Below are 21,388 nucleotides of genomic sequence, written 5' to 3' on the forward strand. Positions count from 1 at the left end.
CCATTCGAGTGCCTACCAATCGTGTCAAGAAGTTTTCCGTGCTCTTCAGTTGTTTTCAGGGACAAATGGATCTCCGTGCAGAAAGGCAGCACAAAAGAGGTGAGCGCCGGCGGCCGCGCTCACTCGCGTTCTCACCACCATCAACAATTTGACCAGCGTATGAAACCGGCCTTGCAAATGGTGAAAAACCAAATCCAACTTTAATGTGCTGAAAGCACGTTAAAGCCACGCAAGCCCCCCCGTCACTCTTCCGCCTTCTCTCCCTTATGTGCACACACTCGCAACCAACAACGAGGTGCTCTAAAGCAGCCATCCCAAGGGAAGATGCATTTTCAGGGGCGAGGCAGAGCGAGCTCACTTTTTTAAAAAAAAAATTTTTTATTGCACACGCCGTTAAGCGCAAATAGGAAGTACGGCTCGGCATGTCCGTGCTTTGATTGCGGTTGTTGTACGTTGACAGCGTCACGGCTATTGCACGCTGGGCGAAGCGCTGAACCGTTTGGACTTCTCCAGCGCCATCCACGACTTGAGGAGGTTCAACTACGTGGCCAAGGTGAGCGCGCCGTCGTTTGCCGGCCGTCGTTTGCCGGCTGTCGTTTGCCGGCCCTCGGTCCGTCTTGACGGCAGCTTTGGACGTTGTGCCGCAGCTTTTCCAGCTCATCGCCAGATCGCAGCTGACGTCCTTGAGCGGAGCCGCCCAGAAGAACTATTTCAACATTCTGGAGAAGATTGTACGAAAGGGTACGAATGCGCCTGTGACGCGTTTGTGTTTGTCACGTCTCGTGGCTTTGTGTTGGTTTTCACACTCGGCCATGTTGTGTCCTCTTCTGCGGTCAGTGGTGGACGACTATTACAACCCGCGGCTGGTCAAGGAGCTGCTGCAGGATCTGAGCGCGACGCTCCACAGCTTGATCTTGCACGCGGGCCGATGCGTGCTGGTGGGCAACGCCAACGTCTGGCTGTGCCGGCTGGATAATATTCTCAAGTGGCAGCAGCAGCTCAACCACCTGCACATCCCCAAGGTGCGCGTCCGTCCGCTTCCTTCTTTTCTGAACAAAGTCGTCTGTGAGCAATTGAAGCCAACCCGCTGGAACAAGTTCCTCCAAATGCCACAAGATGGCAGCAAAGTGCTAAGCTCCTCAGCCAAAGATCCTTTGGCACCAAAGTACATTTTTGAGAGCAATTATGTGAGTTCTTGTTGATAACTTGAGCGTATTTCTTTGGCTTTGTGTGTGCAGCAAATGTGCTCGGGCGTGTCGTTGAGCGACCTGCCGCTCTTCATGCAGAACAAGATCCTGTACAACCTCTCCGACGCCTGTGACATCATCAACCTGGGACAGGCCACGCCCACGCTGCACATCCTGAGCGAGAACCGGACGCTGTGGAAGCGGCTGTGCCATTTCCACTTCTCCGACAAGCAGGTGAGAGCGGCCGCAATCCCCCCCGCTCGCCACTGGAGGGCGCCGGCGGCGCGTGCTTGCTAAGCTTGGAGCCAGTTTGACAGTTTCAAGGCAGCCTTCAACAAAAATGCATGCTGGGCAGCCTTTGTGGTGCGACTGTCATTTGGATTGCATGCGCTGTTCAACTGCTGGAATGACCTTTTGGAACGCGCCCCTCACTTCCCTTTTGTGCGTGTGTGTGACCGCGGGGGTCTTCTTGCAGCACTTGTCCCGGAGTTTGGTCCTGACCAAGAGCGACAACGTGGACTGGAAGCTGATGTACTTCACTCTGCAGAAGCGTTACCCCATGAAGGAGCAGTACGGCGACACGTTGCACTTCTGCAAACATTGCAGCGTCCTCTTCTGGAAGGTCAGATCAACTTTCTTTTTCCTTTGCAAAGGCAATTTGTCCAATGAAACAACAATCTTTTGGGGGGGGGCCACTCTGAAAAAGTGAACGGCACATTTCCACCACGTTTGAGTTTGCTGACGCACTCGCAGGGTATTTCCAAACGCTCCCACAGGGGAAGGGGGATTGTTTTGTTTGATTTTACGGCATTTGCAACGCTTGAAATGTGTTCACAATGTGACCTTGGTTGGAACAAAAAATAGGACCGTGACCATATTTGGATGTAGGAAGAACAGCAACTATATGTACCCAAAAAAAAAAGTTTTCATCTCTTTGATTGCGATCGCTAGATAAGAGTTCCCAACTTGTCTGCTTGTCCTGTCCTGAGAATCTTGCCTGCCCGTGTGACCTTTAACCTCTGCTCTCTTTCCTCCTCCATCTCCTGCTTAAGGACCGCCACCTGGCCTTGTTGTTGAAGGTACCCTCTCCTCTGTCCCTTGGCTTTGTCGTCCTTCTTCCTCCTCGTTGTCTTTTGTCCTTTGGCAGAATTTCAAACGGCCGCTGACGACGCCACCGTCACCTTTTTTTCGCTTTTGTTTTGTCGCGCCGGCTCAATCAATCAATGCCATCAAAGATTTCATGACTTGGGTTGGCTCCCTCTAGTGGTACAAAACAATGGCTGCAACACACTTGCTGTGGAATGTTTGACAAAGTAGGCAAGTATTATTTTCACGAGTTGGTTTTGAAGGTGAGAGCGATTTTCAAAAAAACATGTTATGGAAATGAGCGCTATTGTTTTCAAAAGCTACTACTCGGGTCTGAAGGCGGGATGAATTAGTTAGTTGGTCACCTTGTGAAGGTGAGTCGTCTCGGTCAGTTGTTATGAAAGCACTTGCTTCAACCAGGCAGTTCAGCTTATCTACGAGGAGGAGCTTTTGTGTCGGGTGATTTTTTTGCATTTCATTTTTTGATGATGATTTTTCAAGTCAATTATTGCTTGCTTGCAGTTTGGTTGAGATTTGTGGCCGCTGGTGACTGTTTTTCCATTTGATGGTGATTTGGCGCCATCTTGTGTCGAAAGTCATTCAGCGCCGTTGCTGATGGCGCCGACGAAGCGTTTGGGAAAAAGCCTGAATGCGTTTGTCTTGTCAGGACTGCGGCCACCCGTGCACGGCCAACGACCCGGACGGCTGCCTGGTGCCCATCTCGCCGCAACGCTTCATCGAGCTCTTCCGCTTCTAGAGGCTTCTCTTGGCTTCTCTTGGCTTCCCTCGTCGGCCGGCCGGCGCCGGCGCCGCCTCCAAAGCTGTGAGTCCAGCAAATCCTCACCTTGTTGACTTTGCGCGATGCAAAAGGCTCGGGACGAGGCGCGCTTCAACGTGCGTCTCCGTTGCGCACAACTGTTACCGTGGCAACCGGCGAGAAGCCCCACGAGACGGTACCTTGCTGACTTTTGCACAAAAATAAGAGGACGGTTCCGTACTGTATAAAAATGTACACGTTCGAAGGCTGGAGTGATTTTTAGCATGCGATGAGACGTCTTTTGTGTCTTTTTCAGAAACTTTATGGCAGATTTTTAGAAGTCTCATTGACGGATGAATGGATTATTACGTAATGTAACAAAAAGCGTTTTGCAACCGTGGTGACGCTTTCAAATGTATTTCTATATTTTTTAACCAAACGCATGCGTCCGTTAACGTGAGCTTGGAAAGTCGTGTTGTCCATTCAGAGAGAAAAGTTTGAAATGTAAAGTGTTATGATGAGCATTGGGAAACTTTTGGAAGATTTCTTCCCGTTGCGCGTGTTTATAATGACGATGTCTTCGGATTAGGAAAAGATTAAATATTTCCCCCCAAAATCCAGTGTTTTTTTCTTTTTGTCAAATGAAGTAGCGGAGGTGAGCGACGACGACGACGACGACGACGACGCTTTGTTTATGAAAAGCCGCGTTTGTCAGAAAAGAACTTCAATCGGTTCCCTAAAAAAGAGTTTGAAACAATTTGTCATCAGTTGAAACAATTACAAGATCGTCATGAAGGCTTTTTTTTTTTCTTCATTTCAGACAATTGATCACATGACAATATTTGTCACACGCGTGTTCTCGCAATCGTTTACAGATCGAATAGATTTTGACAAACAATACATTTGATGATTTGTGTGTCATGACAATTAAAAAGATAATTGCAGACTTTGTTAAGCACAATTTGACACCATATTCACATTTTCATAACAATTTTTTTTCATAAAACAAGAAGGAAGATTCAAATGTTGTCCTTCAAAAAAAAACAAAATTTACTTTGGAAAATCTAATGTCTATTATCACAACTCTCTATATTTGGCTTTTCTTTTTTTTTTTTAAAAAAGAAATATTTCCCCCTTTTTTCTACTAATTGTGTGTGTGGGAATTGTTGTGAGAAGAGAAGCAGCACTGAAGTCAGTCGCTCGAAATCCAACCATCGCCATCGTTCGCAAACGTGCCAGACGGAAATCTTCAGCAGGAAATCATTTGCATTTGATAAACAAAAAATGGCATCCAAACAAACAAAACATCGATTGAAGACTCAACGTGGAAATGTTTGTGATTGTCGTCAGCATTTCCATGATTGGCGCCCTTCAGTGGGCGTGTCCAGCCGACGACAAGGCACTCTAAAGAACGCACACCGGCGTGAAGGTCCACAAGCTGGCTGGCTGTCAAATCAGAATGACCCCCCCCCCCCCAAAAAAAAAAAAACAATTCCCCTTGCGGACGCTTCCACTCACAGCCAACAACGAGGCACTCTAAATATTCCTTGTCAGTTGCTTTCATACAGAAGTCAGCGTTTTGTCTGTGCTGCTGCGAGAAAGACTATTTGAGTCCTTCCCAGCTGCCGTCCGATCGAACCCGCCTGCTCATCCTGCTGATGCCGGCCAGCTTGACTTTGGCGCGGGACGTCCACGTGACGGCGCCGGCGGGGTACTCGGAGTGCGGCAGGTTGGCGTGGCGGGACCAGTCCGCCGGAGGGGGGCGGGGCCTGTGTCCGTTCTGGACGGCGTCCTCCTCCGGGACGCTGATGTCGTCCTTCCGGGCTTGAGGCGTCTCCCAGCCCTCCGTTTTTTTGTGCCTCATCGTCATGGTGACGCTTTCCCAGAAACAAAGAGCTTTGTCCGACTTTGCCGTCTTCCCGTCCTTCTGCCATTTTGCTTTCTTGTGACGTCTGCAAAGAAACATCATCAACGTCATCGAACCCGACCCTGGTTTGAAACCTTACTTTGGATACCTGACCATGAAACCCTAAACCAGGTTTGGGCAAATTGGGTCCTCGAGAGCCGGAGTGCTGCAGGTTTCCCTCTTTCAACACAGCTGATTGCAATCACCAGGATCGTTATCAGGCTTATGCGGAGTTTGCTGATCAAATGTCAGCTGTGTTGGAGAAGGGAAACATCCAAAACCTGCACCATTCCAGCCCTCCAGGACCCTAGTTTGTCCTAAACCCGGCTTTGAAGCCATAAACCTTCTTTCCGGAAAGCCGAACCCAAGCAGGACGCGCCGGATGGCCGGTCCGGTCCTGCTTGAGCGTTAAAGTGAGGCCAAGTTGAAAATGAAAAGTTTGTCAGTTTACCCCGAGTGCTCCGGCAGCGTCTCGCCGGTCAACAAAAAGCGCTCGTCGTCTTTGGAGGAGAACATCTTGTTGTCCTTGCGGTCCGTCTTGGATCTCGCCTTCGTCTTCACTTTGGCCTCCTGACACAAGAAGACGTTGACGAGGGATTAGCAGCTGCTTGAAGATCAGCTCGTTAGCGTCAGACTGTCGCTAACATTTAGCATTCTGCTAGCAAGGCACGTACTTAGCTGGATGCTAAGAGAAGATCCACAAGCACGTCGCTAACGTCTCGACTATTGTATGATTCTTAAGGAGAAAAAAAAAAAGCTGAGGTTTTGTGAAGGCCAGGCTTCCTTTTGCGTGCTCGTCCTGCACACGCCTGTGATGCCATTTTGTCATTTTGCCAGTACTGCTAACACGCCTTTTAGAAGGCGCAAATTGCCGGACGTCATGTTGACGGAATGAGAACGTCTCGTCCTCCAGGTACGCGCTCGCGTCCCACAAATGCCCAAAATGTTGACTCAAACAATCAGGAAATGCAACTAGCTGCAATCCGGATCACGTAGCTAGCTAGCCCTGTTAGCTTCAAGCGCCGCTCGCTAGCTTGGCCAATCACAACTATTGAACAAGGAGAGGCGTCCAAGAATAAGGGCAAAGGTCAGCGCTATGCTTGTCTGTTCCAGCCGAGGGCTAAAGCAGCAGTTCGGGTCATGGTTCCGCTTTCAAAAGTCCGTGTGACATTTTCAAGCCAAAATCAATGTTTGGGTTTTCAAGATGGATTTCTACTTCCGGTTGGGCTTTCAACGCCGGCCTGGGATTTGAAATCGGGCCGAAGAAAGTAGATTAGGGTTTGAAATGAGGGTCCCGAGCATGGCTGAAGGTTTCCAGGCAGGGTTAAGCTTTTAAGCTTGCTTTAAGAGCGGGGGCCGTCCGGCACGGGTTCGCATTCCAAGTTGGGCTTTGAAAGTTGCCTTTTGTTTGCAGTAAGTGAAGAAGAAAGAAGCGCTGGTGCCGATCAACGCAGATTAAGGTCTGCGTCTGCGCGCCGCTCTGCTTAACCTCAACTGACAGCAAGAATTTGCACGTACGCACGCATGTGACAATGCCGACGGGCCCCCTAAAAGCTGCACTTCCTTTTGCTCGAGGGCAGGCCGTGCCTTCGAGCAACTTTCACGGCAAGCTTGACTATGCTAACTTGCTAATGCTAAACTCCACGCTAAAGCCGGCTGAACAAGATGGATGGCGTTTCTTTTGGGGTGTAAAAAGAGACATGCTGGTTAGCATAGCGTGCGTGTGTGTTAGCGAGCTAGCCGCCAAGTTGTTTACCTTGGAGACCACCGTGACGACCTCTTCCTCGCCGTCTCTGTTTTTGTTCTGAAGCGCACACGAGACACTTAAGACATTATTAGCGTCCCCGCAAGCAAACGCACACCACACATGCATGTGTGTGTGTTTGTTCATATGTGTGTGTGTGACTCAATTTGACATCACCACACCTGAAGATCATCTTCAGCATCTCAATAACTTGTTAAAAAAACAAATAATAATAACGACAGCAAGACCATTTTGTGCGAAAGGTCCATCCTGCGTCCGTTCTCCTTGAAAGCAAATAAAAGAGCTCATTTTTACAGACTGTACTCGAAACCAGCAGGAGGTTCGAGTCGAATTGGGACAAGCGCTTGCCGAGGCCTCCTGCAGACTCTTGGACGGAAAGTCAACGTGGGAAAATGAAGCCGCAACAGGACCAGCCTGCAGGGGATCTCCAAGGGGGGTACGTGGAATTTGCACTTTTGCGCCACCTTGTGGTGCTTCCGTCTTTTTATCCTGATGGAATGCTGACTTACATTTGATCCGAAGTGGACGCATGACAACTTAAAAAAAAGAGAAAAGAAGAAGCAAGCTAAATCCTGAAATGGAAGCCAAAGTGGGAGGAGTCACAAGTGACAGCGGGGGCGGAGCTACTCTGGACCAGCGCAAGATTTCTTCATCAACGAGTCGTCGTTTAGCAAACCGTCCACATGACAAGTTTCATGAAATCAAATGCACGAGTGCAGGATCGAAAAATCTTGCTGACAAATATTTGACGATAAGATGCTGAGCGATTGTGGCGAGCTTCTGTCACGTGCGCTCGCGTGGCTCGAAAAGCTCACGTGGGACCGATTGGGAAATCCGTTCCCAGCAAGCCTTTCTCATCATGTTGATCAAGCGCGACTTCGTCTTGTCACCCCCACCCTGGGAAAAAAAAAGGTCACGCTGCTTCTTGGGACTGAGCCCAGGCCAGCGGCGCCATTGATCCATGAGCAGCCGGGAGGAATCCCAAAAGCGACATGGAGGACCAACCCGCTCGGGTTCCGAGGGGCCGCTATGTCAACACGAGGTGCAAAATTCGTTTGGAACGAAAGAAGTGGAGGCGTTTGTGAAATGTGAGGCACCCGGGCCAGATCGGCTCCCTCAAGACGCAAAAAGGAGCCTCGGAGGAAAGACACGAAAGCCCAGTCGGAATCGCGACATTTCGGGAGCGGATCCGCCTTCAAAAACACCACAACACTCCGAAGATTGAAAATGTCATGGTCGTCGGGTGACGTGGTTTTTAAAGTCATCGCCACAAATACCTTGTGTGAGTGTCGGCGGCGCCAGGACGCGTCGTCGGCGTCGTCGTCGTCCTCCACCAGCACTTGACTCTTGCTTCTGCGGAACATGACCACCACCGCGACCACCACAGCGTTGTTGTTGTTGCTGGAGGAGCAACCAGCGCGTTGGCCTCTTCTTCATTCACTCGAGTCCAGCTTGTGTGTGTGCGCGCGCGCGCTGGCTGGGTTGGTGCGTATTTACGCGGGCGACCTGGGCCGGCTCCTCCTCTCCTCTCTCGCACCTCCCCCTGCCAGAGAGTGGAATGTCTGGAGAAGCAAGAAGCCACTTGAGCGTTTTTGGGAGCGCTTCCAACGCATCAACATGCCAAAATGGCCACGGAAGCAGCTGCGGACGATGACACGCGTGCCGCTGCCGGCAACATTTGGCACACGTTGGAGAAAATGGCTCCTTGCTTTTTCCGCCCATTTTGATAAACTGTTACAAAAAGCAACATTCGTTTTTTAATGTGCAAATGACGGGACCCAAATTGAGCAGGGAAGGCTGTATTTGCATGACCTTTGACCCTGATCAATGTGTTAAGAGCGCTCACCTGACTCAGGGTTCAGACTTGAGTTCCCGTTCCGCTCGCTTCCAGTAAGTCGCTGAGGAATGTCGACAAAATCCAAACGTTTCCTCATTGAAGGGAGCGTCGCGTTCCATTTCACCGCGTCGTCATTTGATGTTTTTACAAAGTTTGCAGCTCTACTGTGATTCTTTTTTTTTTTTTTTTAAGGGATCATGGATTTGTGGCAAATGTTATCTTTGAATTTTGCCGTTTTCGCTCCTGTTCAGACATCTTGATGTTGCCTCTTGGTTGAGCGTAACAAGAGCCCCGTCCACGCGCACACGCGCACACGCAAAGGACCCCTGTGCATGTGCGACCCTTACGTGACCGAGAAGCGGCCAGTCCGATTCCACACCGGTGCTGTTGAAAATAACGACTCGACCGTTTTGGGCTGTGTGCGTGTGTGCGCGTGTGCGCGCGAATGTGGCGTGGCCGGTGGCTGCTTCATTCGGCTGCCGTCACCCGCCGCAGCCGGCAAACGTTTGTCCAAGCGGCTCACATCCACGAGTGGGTCCGAACGCAGCGGCCGACACGATGGAAGGAGCACCGAGCGTTCCCGCTTGTCTGCTTTCCCACTCGTTCTCAATTCAAAACGTTTTTCTTTTTTGGGGACTCGATTGGTCGCTCAATGACGGTCGGTCAGCAGCGAGCTCCGAGTCACGTGCTCGCAGGTCACACCAACTTTGCTGGCAGAAGGAGTGCAGAAAATGTGCTTTTCTCTCCACGCTGTTTGCGTGCGAGCTAAAGTCATGTGACCGCGTGGTCATGTGATTCTGTGAGCGAAAGACCGCAGCAAGTTTGCATCTTATTTATTTCTGCTCTTTTACATTCACAAATCTAAGAATGACGTGTTGCTGTCATCTTGTACATAAACAAACTGAAGGAGTTTTTGAGCCACCCCAAAAATAATTCAGGACTTGAACGCATCATTTTCAACATCATATTAGTCCCAATATTTGTGTCCATTTTCAACATATTTCCACGAAAAGAAATGGTACATTGTGTACAACTTTCATCCCCTCAAATTATAAAGTCAATCTGAAATATTATACATGATTTGTTGTTGTTTTGAGAATATTCGACTTTAATCTCGAAAGTAGTCCAAATAAAACAAAAGCTTATCTTTCAAAACAAAATCACTGATTGGACTTTAGTCTCTTTTTGTCATTCGTTGTTCTGTGCGGCCCAAAAACGTTTCGTTGGTTCTGCTCATGCGTATCTTTCATCGACGACGACGATGACGACATTTTGACTCCGGTTCCTTATCGTTGTTGAAGGCGACAATGCGATAAGTTCGCTGAAGTCAACGGGCCTTATCAGCATTCACGGCACAATACAATCACACCAGAACATTGCAAAATATGCACAGTACAAACAATCCTGTCATGTGACGTGCTGAATTATTGTTCCATGATTTTGTCGTCAAACAAAGAAAAGGGACCATTTTGCATTCAGAGCCGCTCATGCTCCATTTCATCCAGCAGATGGCGCTGTGGTGGGAAAAAGCATGCATGTTTACTTGATTTGGACTTTTCAATTATTACACAACTTATTTTCCATCAAATTTTTATCTCCCACAAATGCTAAGCAATTGTAAATTCCCGAGCTCATCGATTTACCAGAAATCCTTCTTGCATTCTTTTTTGTTTGTTGATAATCCATCTAAATCCCTAAAGGAACAAGCCCATGAGCAACTACAGAACAAAAACAAGATTACGTTGCATCTACATGATGCGCTGACAGTCACACTTGCTTGCTTCCTTTTTTGCTGCGTCACGGTGGCGCTCGTCTCCATTTGGGGGTCGTGACCTCCAACACGCAACAAGTAAGCTGCTCTTAAAACGGATGCTCGCTAAGAGGATCTGCAACATTTCCTTCTCTGCTAATCTCCTCTCGCAGCCTCCCTTGACACACACCTCGTCACACACACGCTAAAAACAGACACAAAAATGTGCCTGACGTCACCCAGCTGCATTTTCGATTGGATGCGGTCCGAGCCGGCTCACAAGCGGAGCAGTCGCCCTCTTGTCGCTTTGTGCTCATCTCATGCAGCGAATCAAAGTGACGTGTGTGACGTCATGTGCAGGTTTGTGCGCACAAACACGCACGAGTGCAAAGTAAGCAGCAGGACTACAACTGCGTGTTTTTCCTTCTTATTTCTAATCCAGGAATCAGGAACTCCATTTGAGGGCAAAAGAGGCCAAATTGGATTGTGCCCCTGCAAGTCCAGCAGATGGCGCCACGTTTGCTACTTTTCATTGACCAGCGAGTGAAGCGTCTCACTTGGCGTTGCTTTTCAATCTCTCTGCCCTTTCTTTGCTCTTGTGGGGCCGCCAAAGATTTCCACTTCCCCACATTCAAACCTAAAGCGGCCATGTTGCATTATTGCCCCACCTGGTGTAGCAGAGGATACTTTGGTGAGTGGAAGGGAAACAAAACTCGTGCTGCCTGTTGCCCTTTCTGCGTGAAATCTTTTCGATGTTGCCATTAACAATCCAAAGTGGCACTTTTAGGGGCAAGTTGTCTGCTGCCCCAGCAGGTGCCAAAGTGGATTTGCACTTTCATTCCATTATAAAACAAAACGGGCCAATTCAAGGTTCAAATTTTAAACGGCGGCAGGAGATGCAACAGCACAGGCAGTTTTGCTTTTGTCTCGTTTGCCTTGCAGAATGTCGGCATCCAGCAGAGGGCGCTGGGTTAAGGAAAACGTCCATGCTTGTCATCGGACTTTGGTTCATTTGATTTGTTTGCGTTTTGCCACCTGACCGCGTCCTTTCCCCGCTTGCCGGAGCAGCAAAGCAACCTGCCCCGAGTTGCCAGGAAACAACACCGTGAGAACAATTTGGTGGGTGACAGTTTTTCAAAGGGGCAAATTCTGCCTAACAACAAGTGACTATTTTATTTAGGGAAAGCTGGTTGAAATTGTTGCCATCTATAAAGTTGTTAGGTAGCTACCAAATGTGTTTTTTTTCTTTTCCCTATGGACTGTAAAACCTGAGACGCCAGCCGTGTGCTTGTTGTCGGTGGTCGTGCGTCCATCTTGCTTATCTGAAGAAGCGAGCGGCGGGCTTGCAGTGCAGCGTCAGTTGTCGGCAGCTGTAGCCCGACACGCCCACCCCCGTCAGTCCCAGCAGGAAGGCCAGGCGCGGCATGACGGGACCCTCGCGGCTCTGCACAACCGTCTGGGCCGCCTGCGTCTGAAAGACAGGGCGGAGTCCATTTTGTTTTCCTTTCACGTCATTCAATCCATTCAACAAAATCAAATGGCCGACTCCCAAAAGGTCAACGTTGGTTTGTGTTGATCTTGATGTTTCCTTTATGTTCTTTCGGCAGTCTTGAACGCCAACCCCAATTCACGCCAGCAATATGGAAGCCATACGCACCTGCAGGTATCGAATGTATCCCGGGGTCAGTCGAGGGATGCGGAAGAAGAACATGTTGGTGGTGGCCCCGCTGCGGCTGCACTTTTGCCGTCCAAAAGTCACACGCACACACGCCAGCTCTCACATCCGCGCAGGCACACACCTGCCTGGCCGGCCGGCCGCTATATGTAGAGGGGCGGTTGCGTAAGCAGCTGACACGTCTGCGTGCGTGTGTGCGTGCGTGCCTGCCTGCCTGCCTGCATGACGAAGCTTTCGCGTGTGAAACGGTGTCAGCGGAGGATTAGCGGTAGCTTCCTCTGCAAATGTGCACCTGCGAGAGATGCTCCAAAAAGAGACAACAAATGACACAAGCAGCACCGTGCTGACGTCCGCGCCAAAGTCAAACTAATCACGACAAAGCGGATGATGACAAGCGTCGAGCAGGGAATGTGGCACGTCGACTCCATACGTACAATTTATTGTCAAACTAAACGTGAAATCAGAGAATGACACTTTTTCAAACAAGCATGCAGCTCAGCTAGCTTCATGCTAACACGCCATGGGAAATCCCATAGACAGGCTAACAAATAGCACTGTGTTCATAACGGGTATTTTCACACAAACACACGTAGAAAGATAATAGAACAATACTCACAAGCGTATTATTAATCCCCAAATGACTATAATAAAAACAAATATGGCTGTTTCTTAAATGGGCTAAAACCAATTGCGTATAGCCTCATGACAGTATTATACTGCCCCCAGGTGGCCAAGGCCTGTACACAAAAAGGAAGCACACAATGTGCATTGAATTGAACGCATGAGACAAACGACTAGCATTAAAATCTCACTAACAAACAGCAAAGATTTTTCAATTTTTGTTTTATTTTTTGCATGTATAATGGTTAAGAATGTTCTCATCATTTGTACACGATTCTTGGCTTTGGCGTGTCTTTGTTTGCTTGCTTGTTTTTTGACATTAAAGTCCAGGTGTAACAATGAAAACGGTTCCAGTGTTTTGAGAGTCAGCTCAGGATTGGCCGACTTGATGCCAGGTAAGGATTAGTCCAATCCAGAACACATGCAAGAGCACACGCTTGCTAATCGCTTCATGGCGAAGACAACGTGTGATTCAAGCTGATGCGTGAAAGCGATTGTTATTGTTAGGGTGACCAAAATGAAGGTTCTGTCATGAGTCTGTTAAGTGGTTCGTCATTTTCAAAAATAAATGTACATTTAAAACCTTAATAACACTTTTGCATGCAAAAGTATGTATTAAAATGATTGTAAAAATGAAAATGATATAAGGCCTACATTCAATGCAAGTTGATTCAATTTCAATTGCTTTTTGTTTGTCTGATTGAAAAAATATATAATACTTGAACTCTTTAGCAAATGCAACCAAAGCATGACTTCCTTCCTTCCTTCCTTCCCATAAAATTACTTTATTACTAATGCATGTAGCCATTTTTACAAGCAGATTCATCAAATACACGTTTGTTTTTCACTCTTTTTTTCCCCAACAAAGACAAAAAGGACATTATTCTAAAGTAACAAAAAAACTTTTCTACAATGCAACTCGTCACAAAAATAGATAAGATACACAGAAATATTTGAATTTGGATGTTAAAATGCAGGCAGCTTTGGCGATTGTCACACGTCATCATCCCGCGTCCAGCGCCTGTCTGCAGTGAAAGGACCCCTTTGAAAAAATAAATAAAATCAAGCTGCAGCTGAGCATTGGCTTTCCATGTGCAATTTTGACCTCTTTGACAGTAACTGTCACTTAAAGGCTGCATTTGTTGGCGGAATGTTGAAGCCCGCATGGAGTTGACGTTGAATCGCCGAGGAAGGAAGTGACGCGCCAGCACATTCGTGCCCGAATCGGTAAAAGTTAGCTTAGCTGTCTGTGGAGTAGCTAACAGCTCAACTTAACGCAGTCAGTGAGTGGCGAAAAGCGCCTCGCGGACGCCTCGCAGACGCCTCGCGGACGCCTCGCGGACTTTTTCAACGTCCACATGTAGTTCTATAAACGAGACGCATGTTCTTGATGGCTTGTTTGTGATCAACTTTGTTGGTTGGCTTTCTGCTCAATGGACACTACTTTGCACTTTCGTCCTCAATGATAGTCATTTGGTGTCAACTCAATGTGTGGTTGAGCAAATTGAGCTACAATCTTTGATAATGGCTCAAAACGCCTCGACGAATGTGAACTGTGCACAATACGTGACTCAGTCTATCTAGCGCGTTGCCTTTAGTTCTCTTTCTTATTTGCTGCATGTTTTGTGGCAGCCATGATGAAGAGAAGAGTCGACGCTGCTCCCGTTCTGGCTGCAAAGAGGCACTGCGAAGAAAGCAGCTCCGATGAAGAGTCCAGATTGTCCAGGCAAGGTAAGCCGAGGCCGCCGGCTCTTGTCATCGTCTGCCGGCTCGCTCGTTTGCATGTTTTCTTCTCCTTTCCAGACTCCAGCCAGAATGAGTCTCTCAGCGACCAGGAAGAACCCCGAGCGGGATTCTCCATGCCGTCCGTATCGCTCCACGCCGGCGACACCGGCGACACCGGCGACACCGGCGACACCGACTCGCCGCCGTCGCCGCAGGCCTCCAAGTTCTCCATGTACAACAGCGTGTCACAGAAGCTCATGGTAACGTTTGTAATGACTTCAACCGCCCCAGCCCAAGTTGTGCTTCCAAAAGCGTGAGGCGTCTCGTCCTCCTCGTCCTCGTCCTCCTCGTCTTTCAGGCCAAGATGGGCTTCCGCGAGGGCGAAGGTCTGGGCAAGTTTGGCCAGGGTCGTAAGGAGATCGTGCTGGCCTCCACTCAGCGGGGGAGGCGTGGCCTGGGCCTCACGCTGCAGGGCTTCCAGGGGGAGCTCAATGTGGACTGGCGGGACGAACCCGAGGTAGCGTCCCAAACTTTGCTTTGTAAGACGCAAAACGTACTTGATGATGACGAGCAGAATTTGCATCAAACAAGCAAATAGTTAATATAGAAATGACCGATGAAGATTGCCAACAAACAGCCATTTTTTTGTCGACGTGTCAACTTTTTGTGGCGTATTACGAATTGCTTGTGTATTACTCTTTAATTTGCAGTTAAGAACTTGATTTGTTACGCCGAAGATTGTATTGTTTGTAAACTTATTTTCTTTCTGGCTGACTATATATCGGAAATCTGTCTTTTTTTGTTTGGTATTTTTGTGGGCGTGACCAGCCCAGCGCTAGCGAGAAAGTGGACTGGTTCCCAGAATGCACCACAGAAATTCCCGATGCCGATGAGTTGAGGGACTGGATGTCAGTGGGAACAGTCAGTACTTCCCTTCTACCGGATTTTCTTTTTTCTTTGTTAAATTCATTCATTGAATGCGTATTTTCTTTTGTTCCAGAGAAAACTGAGGATCGAAGATGAAACCCAGTTTTGCACCGAAGACCTCCTGCACACGCTTCTCAGATGCAAGGTCAGCACTTTCATCTGTTCAAGTTGTTTGGATTTTTCCCACCACAATTTTGCTTCCACTTTGAGGACGTTCCCTTGAAATTGATGCCGGCATTTTCCCGTTCTGCCGGCATTATTGCGGCCAAAAATGTGACTTGTGCAAGCAGACGGTGTTTGACGACCTGGAGGGCGAGGAGATGCGGAGAGCGCGCACGCGGTCCAACCCCTACGAGACCATCCGAGGAGGCATCTTCCTCAACAGGTGGGCGGGACTTGCGCGCGCGGGGACTTGCGCGCGCGGGGCCTTGCGCGCGCGGGGCCTAGCGCGCGCGGGGCCTTCCGGCGGACCGACAAGGTCACGCTAACGTGTGGCGTTTGCAGAGCGGCCATGAAGATGGCCAACTTGGACCACTGCTTCCAGCACATGTTCACCGAGCCAAAAGCTGCCGACGGGGTAAGTTGCGCGCTTGGAAGGCGCTCGTGCTTGTCGCGTGCCACTGACGTCCGTCCGTCTGCCGTAGAAGCCCCTGACCCACGACAACGGCAGCGAGCTTCTGTACTTCGGCGACGTGTGCGCGGGGCCCGGCGGCTTTTCCGAGTACGTCCTGTGGAGGAGACGCTGGCACGCCAAAGGCTTCGGCATGACGCTGAAGGGGCCGTGCGACTTCAAACTGGAGGATTTCTACGCCGCGCCCAGCGAGCTCTTTGAGCCGTACTACGGTACCGACCGGGCGGGCGGGCGGGGTTTCTAATGGCATCCAATGAAAATGCAAGCTTTGTTTGAACTCTCGGGGACACTGGAAAAGACGCTCCTACGCGACGTGACGTGAGTTGCGTCAGAGGGTGACGCAATCCCGCCTTGACGTGATCTCGTTACAAAAAGTGTCCGTTTGACGGCGAGGGAACGATTCTTGCCGAAAGATTGAACGACGCACCCGCACCAACTTGACTGCTATTTCAAATATCTCAACGTTTCAGCCGCCGCTAGTTGAGCGCGACCGCATCACAAGCTAACAATTAGCATCAATAGTCGCAACCTTTCATGTATGGTGGACCAAAAATGACAACAAAAATAACAAACAAGAGAAAATGAAAACGGCTATAAAAAAAACCCAATTCAATTCAAAAATTCGATCCAAAAGAATAAAACAACACACGCTGCGTATTGTGACTTTGTGTGCGTTTGTCAGGTGAAGGAGGCGTGGACGGCGACGGCGACATCACGCGGCCCGAGAACGTGACGGCCTTCCGGAACTTTGTGCTGGACAGCACCGAGGGGAGGGGGCTGCACGTCCTCATGGCGGACGGGGTGAGTCGCGCTCGGACCTCTTCCGAAATGGCGCTTGCTTGCTTGTCGTCGTCGCTCCAATCCAACCTTCCTTCTTCCCGCTCTGGGTTGGCGCTGAAGAAAGTCAAACATGTCTTTGTGATCTTTGAGGGTTTCTCGGTGGAAGGCCAAGAGAACCTTCAGGAGATCCTGAGCAAACAGCTGCTGCTCTGCCAGATCCTCACCGCGCTCTCCACGCTCAGGACAGGTTGGCTCCGCCCACTTTGCTCACACACCAACTCTCAGCAACCAGCAAGGTCAAACTTGTTTCTTTTCATTCAAGACGATGACATGATTACATTTTTGCTTCATGACAAATATTGCTTCAATAGAATTGCAAAAAATGAAACCACAAATGATTACTTTGTCATTGAAATTGTGGCGCAGCGCCAGCCACGGTGACATCACAAGGCCCAGCCAATAGGAGAGAGGCTGGCGGAGGGATTTCAGCCAATGGGAAGAGCGCAGCCTCTTCCAAATATCAGCCTTGATGCCCTCACATTTGTGGGCAAGGAGAGACACTTTGAGCCAAAAGGACAAACTTTCAAACGAGCTTTGAAGACGTTGCCTCCGCTCACGAGGCCACGCCCCCTAAAGGCGCACGCCGTTTTTCTTGATCATTGTACTTGTGAGTGCGGCCGTCTCAATGTGACGCTCGTTCTCTTCCAGGCGGCCATTTTGTCTGCAAGACCTTTGACCTGTTCACGCCCTTCAGCGTGGGTCTGGTCTACCTGCTGTACCTCTGCTTCGACCGCATCACGCTCTTCAAACCCGTCACCAGCCGGCCCGCCAACTCCGAGAGGTAACGCCTTGCGTGCGTGATGCGGGAGCTCTTGCGTTGCCGAGCGTCCCCACGGGCGCCGTTCGCAGCTTTGGAAAGGCCTGCTTTTCTTTCCATTTTTTGCCATGGATTCTCTTTTTAAATATGAAAATGACGAGGCATGTTTTCCAGTTGTCGCATGTTTTGGTTGAGCGGCGGAGCGTGGCGGCCATGTTGTATTTGCACGCCACATTGACTTAGTGGCGCGTGTGGTCGCCGGCTGGTCAGGTACGTGGTGTGCCGAGGTCTGAAGCCCGGCCCGGACGCCGTCAGGGACTACATGTTCCGAGTCAATCTGAAACTCAAGCAGCTGCGGGACAGCGACAGCGACGTGACGGACTTGGTCCCGCTCAGCGTCATCAAGGAGGACGCCGACTTCTTCCACTTCATGGTCAACTCCAATGAGAGGTGCGTGAACGTGCGTGCGTGTGCGTGAACGTGCGTGAACGTGCGTGCGTGTGCGTGAACGTGCGTATTTTCTGATAATATTGATCTCATGTCTATAGTGATCCATTTTGAATTTGAAAACACTCAACTGGAGCTTTTTAATGAAGCCATTTTTGTAAATGAAAGCAGTCAACATGACTTGACTTTTGCAAAAGTCTCATGCGGGGCTTTCGCGCGCCTCCCTATCGATTATTCATAATTGATGAATCGCTTGAGTTGACTTACTCATTTTCTTTATTTTTGTTCCCGTCCATGTCTTGAACTGGCGTTTGTCTCCTCAGCCTGTGCGTCGTCCAGATCAAAGCCCTGGCCAAAATCCACGCCTTTGTTTTGGACCCGTGAGTACTTGCGGCGGATCCACGTGGCACACGCGTGTGTTTGTCTTGCGCGTGCATGTGAGTGTGCGTGTGTCGCCGGCAGGTCGCTGAGCGAGTCCAGACAAGCCGACATCCGCAAGCAATGTCTCAAGCTGTGGGGGGTGAGTGAGCCGCCGGCCTCAAGTTCCCGTCCGGCACGTAGCCCCGCCTTCACGCGTTGCGCATCTGCTCGCAGGTGCCCGACAAGGCCAGGGTCACGCCGGCGTCCTCGGACCCCAGGTCCAAATTCTACGAGCTGCTTAAGGTGCGACGTCAACGTCTCCGTTGGTCCCGTGATTGGCGTTGACCCGCCCACGTTTCTGCCTCAGAATGCCGACGTGGAGTTGTTCAAAAGCAATATGGCGGCGCTCGGCTCCGGCACGCTGGAGAAGCTCCGCCACGTCCTGGACCACCGTTGCATGGTGGGAGGCGGCGAGCAGATCTTCCTGCTGGCGCTGGGCGTGAGTCGCCACGCACGCACGCACGCACGCACGCACGCACGCACGCACGCGTCATGAAAAGTGCAGTTGCTTTCTTTGGACAAATCCGTTTGTCCCCGCACAGAAGTCTCAGATTTACACGTGGGACGGCAAGACGCCGCAACGCTGGCGGAAGCTGGAGAACTTCAAGCTGGAGCTGCCCAGAGACTCGCTGCTGAGCGTGGAGATCGTGCAGGAGCTGAAGGGCGAGGTTGGGCTCGCCGTCTGACCCCAAAGCGGAGCGGACGCAGATGGCGGTCCTTGAAATGTGTCCGTCCGTCGGCAGGGCAAAGCGCAGCGGCGGATCAACGGCGTGCACGTGATGGACGCGCTCATCCTCAACGGCAGCGACGTCCGAGATCAGCACTTCAACAAGCGGTGGGCGGCAAAAAAACGCAAACGCCAACATTTTCACTCCGCAAAATTGCTTTGAGAGACAAAAGGAGCAATTTGTTGTCCTTGTCAACATAACAAACGTGCTCGTGTAATATCATGACTTTTTTTACGATATTTTAATTTTAAACATGTTCTTCTCCTTAAATAAAATACAATTAGTTTTTCTGCATTACTATGGCTTTATTTCTGAAAAATAAGGCGTTGCTTTCTTGTAATATTGCAGTTTTATGCAGACTTGTTTTCACATAGTTTTCTCTTTTTGTGGATTGAAAATGCCATCCAATTGTCTTCCAAAGTTTGTTGTTGAGTCTTTTCCCGGGTCGTGCGTTTTGCGCGCAGGATCGAGATGGCGGAGAAGTTTGTGAAGGCGGTGGCCAAGCCCAGCAGACCCGACATGAATCCCATCAGGTGCGTTTTGCTTGGATTTCGACAAGTGACGGCGCGCACGAGTGCCGCCTGCCGTCCAAACGTCTTCCGACCCATTTCGTGCGTCTGCAACGGACGCTTGCGTCCCGGCCGTCTTTTCCGTGGCAAATGTTGCCGTCAAGCACTTTGGACGTTCCGCACACGCGGACAATGGGGGGGCGTGGCGAGCGCGGCGGGATCCGTTTGACGATTGCTTGTCTGTCTCCAAACAGAGTGAAGGAGGTTTACAGGCTGGAGGAAATGGAGAAGATCTTTGTCCGGTACGCTTGCAGCAACAAAATCCTTCAACTCTGGAGCTCTTGAACGTGTGAAAGCTGAGCCCTTTCTTCTTTTTGCCTCCCACTCAGACTGGAAATGAAGGTGACCAAGAGTTCGGGGGGGGTCCCACGTCTGTCGTACACGGGCCGGGACGACCGACACTTCCTTCCCACCGGACTCTACATCATCAAGACCACCAACGGTGCGACTCGTCTCCGCGCATGCTCGGCACATTCGACGTGCGGTACAATTTCCTTTTCAAATCGCAAAGGCTGCCCGAAAACAGACGTTGGACGAGGATGTTGGAAATAAGAATTGCAATCGGATTCTTTTTGGCAAACGGTGATCCCTGCTGAAACGCGGTGTGCCGCCACTCTCCATTAGAGCCCTGGATGATGGCGTACAGCAAGACCTCCAACAGGAAGTACTTCTTCAACAAGAACAGCAAGAAGTCGGTCTTTGACACGCCAGCCGACGCCGCGTCGCCCTTCCAGTAGGTGGCGTCCTCCGCCGCTATTGTCTCGCCATCGTGTTCATTTTTTTGCCAGCTCAGCTCGCTTGTGCGTGTTCTGTGTTTGTGTCGCGCCAGCGTGTGCCACGCCGAGCGTCTCTTCTGGGCGTGGGAGGACGGCGTCATCGTGCACGACTCTCAGACACGAGTGGACGCCGACAAGCTGTCCAAAGACGAGCTGCTCGCTTTCATTCACCACAACCACCAGCTGTGACACGTTCAGAGCACGCGCGCCGGCGGAAAACACTCAAAGCTTTGTTTTTTTTTATACAAACGTATCGTATGACTTTCTCAAGTAGCCTTTTGCGCTTTTCTGACTTCCTCGTTAACTGCACGACAAACCATCCATCCGTACTTTAAGCGCCCACGAGGGCAAATCACGATGACAACCCCAGGCAACGGCGTTTCTCAAGATGGGAATCAGGTTTGATATTGAGCATTTGTCGGGGGCATATTTGGGTCTTTTTCTAACCTTTCCTTGAAAACGGGTTTGCTCTTAACTGAGTGTAAATCAGTCAGCAAAGATGGAGTGGCTGCAATCTCAACCGTCTGCCGGCAACGTCGAGACGCAATCCTGACTTGCGTTGCCTCCAGGCCAGCATTGCACTCCGTTGCTTTACCTGCCTGCTAAAAGAAAAAACATTTCTTTCGTGTGTTTGTTTTTAAAGAATTTCACTCTCAAAACAGCCTGTAGGTTTCTCAGCCCAAGTTTCACACAATTTCAGGAGTTGTTTCTTATTCATTGCCATATTTAATTGCTCTCTTTGTACATAACAGACTTAAAGAACCAGCTGCAAAATGTTGCTTTTTTAAAAATCGTGTCAGCACAATAATCTTCAATAATTCTCTTTAAATAATTAACTACGGCAAAGTTGGACATGTTAGGCTGAAAGTGCAACTCTGAAAGGAAATTAAAGATAAGGTGTTTTTTTGTATTTTTATTCCTTATTCATTTGTCATGGTGTCTGATATTTTGTCCTTTTTTGGGATGGTGGTGGGCTGCTTGCTC

General features: G+C 49.8%; 2 protein-coding genes and 1 long non-coding RNA gene across 8 annotated transcripts; 2 read left to right on the forward strand and 1 right to left on the reverse strand.

Moving 5' to 3' along the window:
* Nucleotides 1–1,818: 1,818 nt before the first annotated feature.
* Nucleotides 1,819–21,327, forward strand: cmtr1 (cap methyltransferase 1). Of its 4 annotated transcripts, XM_077553445.1 has the most exons (25): nt 1,819–2,266; nt 2,941–3,096; nt 14,217–14,315; nt 14,388–14,569; nt 14,668–14,826; nt 15,138–15,230; nt 15,310–15,381; nt 15,527–15,621; nt 15,741–15,813; nt 15,881–16,079; nt 16,550–16,668; nt 16,798–16,894; nt 17,356–17,488; nt 17,735–17,914; nt 18,235–18,291; nt 18,374–18,431; nt 18,506–18,574; nt 18,639–18,770; nt 18,874–18,999; nt 19,075–19,166; nt 19,524–19,592; nt 19,823–19,870; nt 19,958–20,070; nt 20,253–20,361; nt 20,458–21,327. In XM_077553445.1, the coding sequence occupies exons 3-25, from the start codon at nt 14,219–14,221 to the stop codon at nt 20,591–20,593; spliced, it is 2,508 nt and encodes an 835-aa protein (XP_077409571.1). In that variant the 5' UTR covers nt 1,819–2,266; nt 2,941–3,096; nt 14,217–14,218; the 3' UTR covers nt 20,594–21,327. The 4 variants fall into 4 exon arrangements, with proteins under 4 accessions (XP_077409571.1, XP_077409568.1, XP_077409569.1 ...); XM_077553442.1 differs by lacking the exon at nt 1,819–2,266 and having other exon boundaries at nt 2,275–3,096; XM_077553443.1 differs by lacking the exon at nt 1,819–2,266 and having other exon boundaries at nt 2,275–3,096; nt 18,877–18,999.
* Nucleotides 3,824–11,606, reverse strand: LOC144039789 (uncharacterized). Of its 3 annotated transcripts, XM_077553454.1 has the most exons (5): nt 8,548–11,606; nt 7,979–8,244; nt 6,693–6,740; nt 5,388–5,506; nt 3,824–4,982 (listed from the first exon to the last, which is right to left on the reverse strand). In XM_077553454.1, the coding sequence occupies exons 2-5, from the start codon at nt 8,063–8,065 to the stop codon at nt 4,634–4,636; spliced, it is 603 nt and encodes a 200-aa protein (XP_077409580.1). In that variant the 5' UTR covers nt 8,066–8,244; nt 8,548–11,606; the 3' UTR covers nt 3,824–4,633. The 3 variants fall into 3 exon arrangements, with proteins under 3 accessions (XP_077409580.1, XP_077409579.1, XP_077409581.1); XM_077553453.1 differs by having other exon boundaries at nt 7,979–11,606; XM_077553455.1 differs by lacking the exon at nt 6,693–6,740 and having other exon boundaries at nt 7,979–11,606.
* Nucleotides 5,887–9,798, forward strand: LOC144039793 (uncharacterized). The gene is made up of 2 exons (XR_013289533.1): nt 5,887–7,137; nt 7,224–9,798. It is a non-coding gene; the product is annotated as an uncharacterized LOC144039793 (long non-coding RNA).
* Nucleotides 21,328–21,388: the final 61 nt, after the last annotated feature.

Source organism: Vanacampus margaritifer, chromosome 19, assembly GCF_051991255.1.
Source record: "Vanacampus margaritifer isolate UIUO_Vmar chromosome 19, RoL_Vmar_1.0, whole genome shotgun sequence".
In the NCBI taxonomy this organism is placed as follows: domain Eukaryota; kingdom Metazoa; phylum Chordata; class Actinopteri; order Syngnathiformes; family Syngnathidae; genus Vanacampus; species Vanacampus margaritifer.

Coding starts and splice junctions, on each gene's coding strand:
- cmtr1 (XM_077553442.1), top strand. CDS start 2,889: ATGGCGCCGACGAAGCGTTTGGGAAAAAGCCTGAATGCGTTTGTCTTG. Junction 16,895..17,355: donor GCTCTCCACGCTCAGGACAG/GTTGGCTCCGCC, acceptor GTTCTCTTCCAG/GCGGCCATTTTGTCTGCAAG. Junction 18,432..18,505: donor AATGTCTCAAGCTGTGGGGG/GTGAGTGAGCCG, acceptor ATCTGCTCGCAG/GTGCCCGACAAGGCCAGGGT.
- LOC144039789 (XM_077553454.1), bottom strand. CDS start 8,065: ATGTTCCGCAGAAGCAAGAGTCAAGTGCTGGTGGAGGACGACGACGAC. Junction 5,507..6,692: donor TCGTCACGGTGGTCTCCAAG/GTAAACAACTTG, acceptor TTCTTGTGTCAG/GAGGCCAAAGTGAAGACGAA. Junction 4,983..5,387: donor ACGCTGCCGGAGCACTCGGG/GTAAACTGACAA, acceptor GTTTCTTTGCAG/ACGTCACAAGAAAGCAAAAT.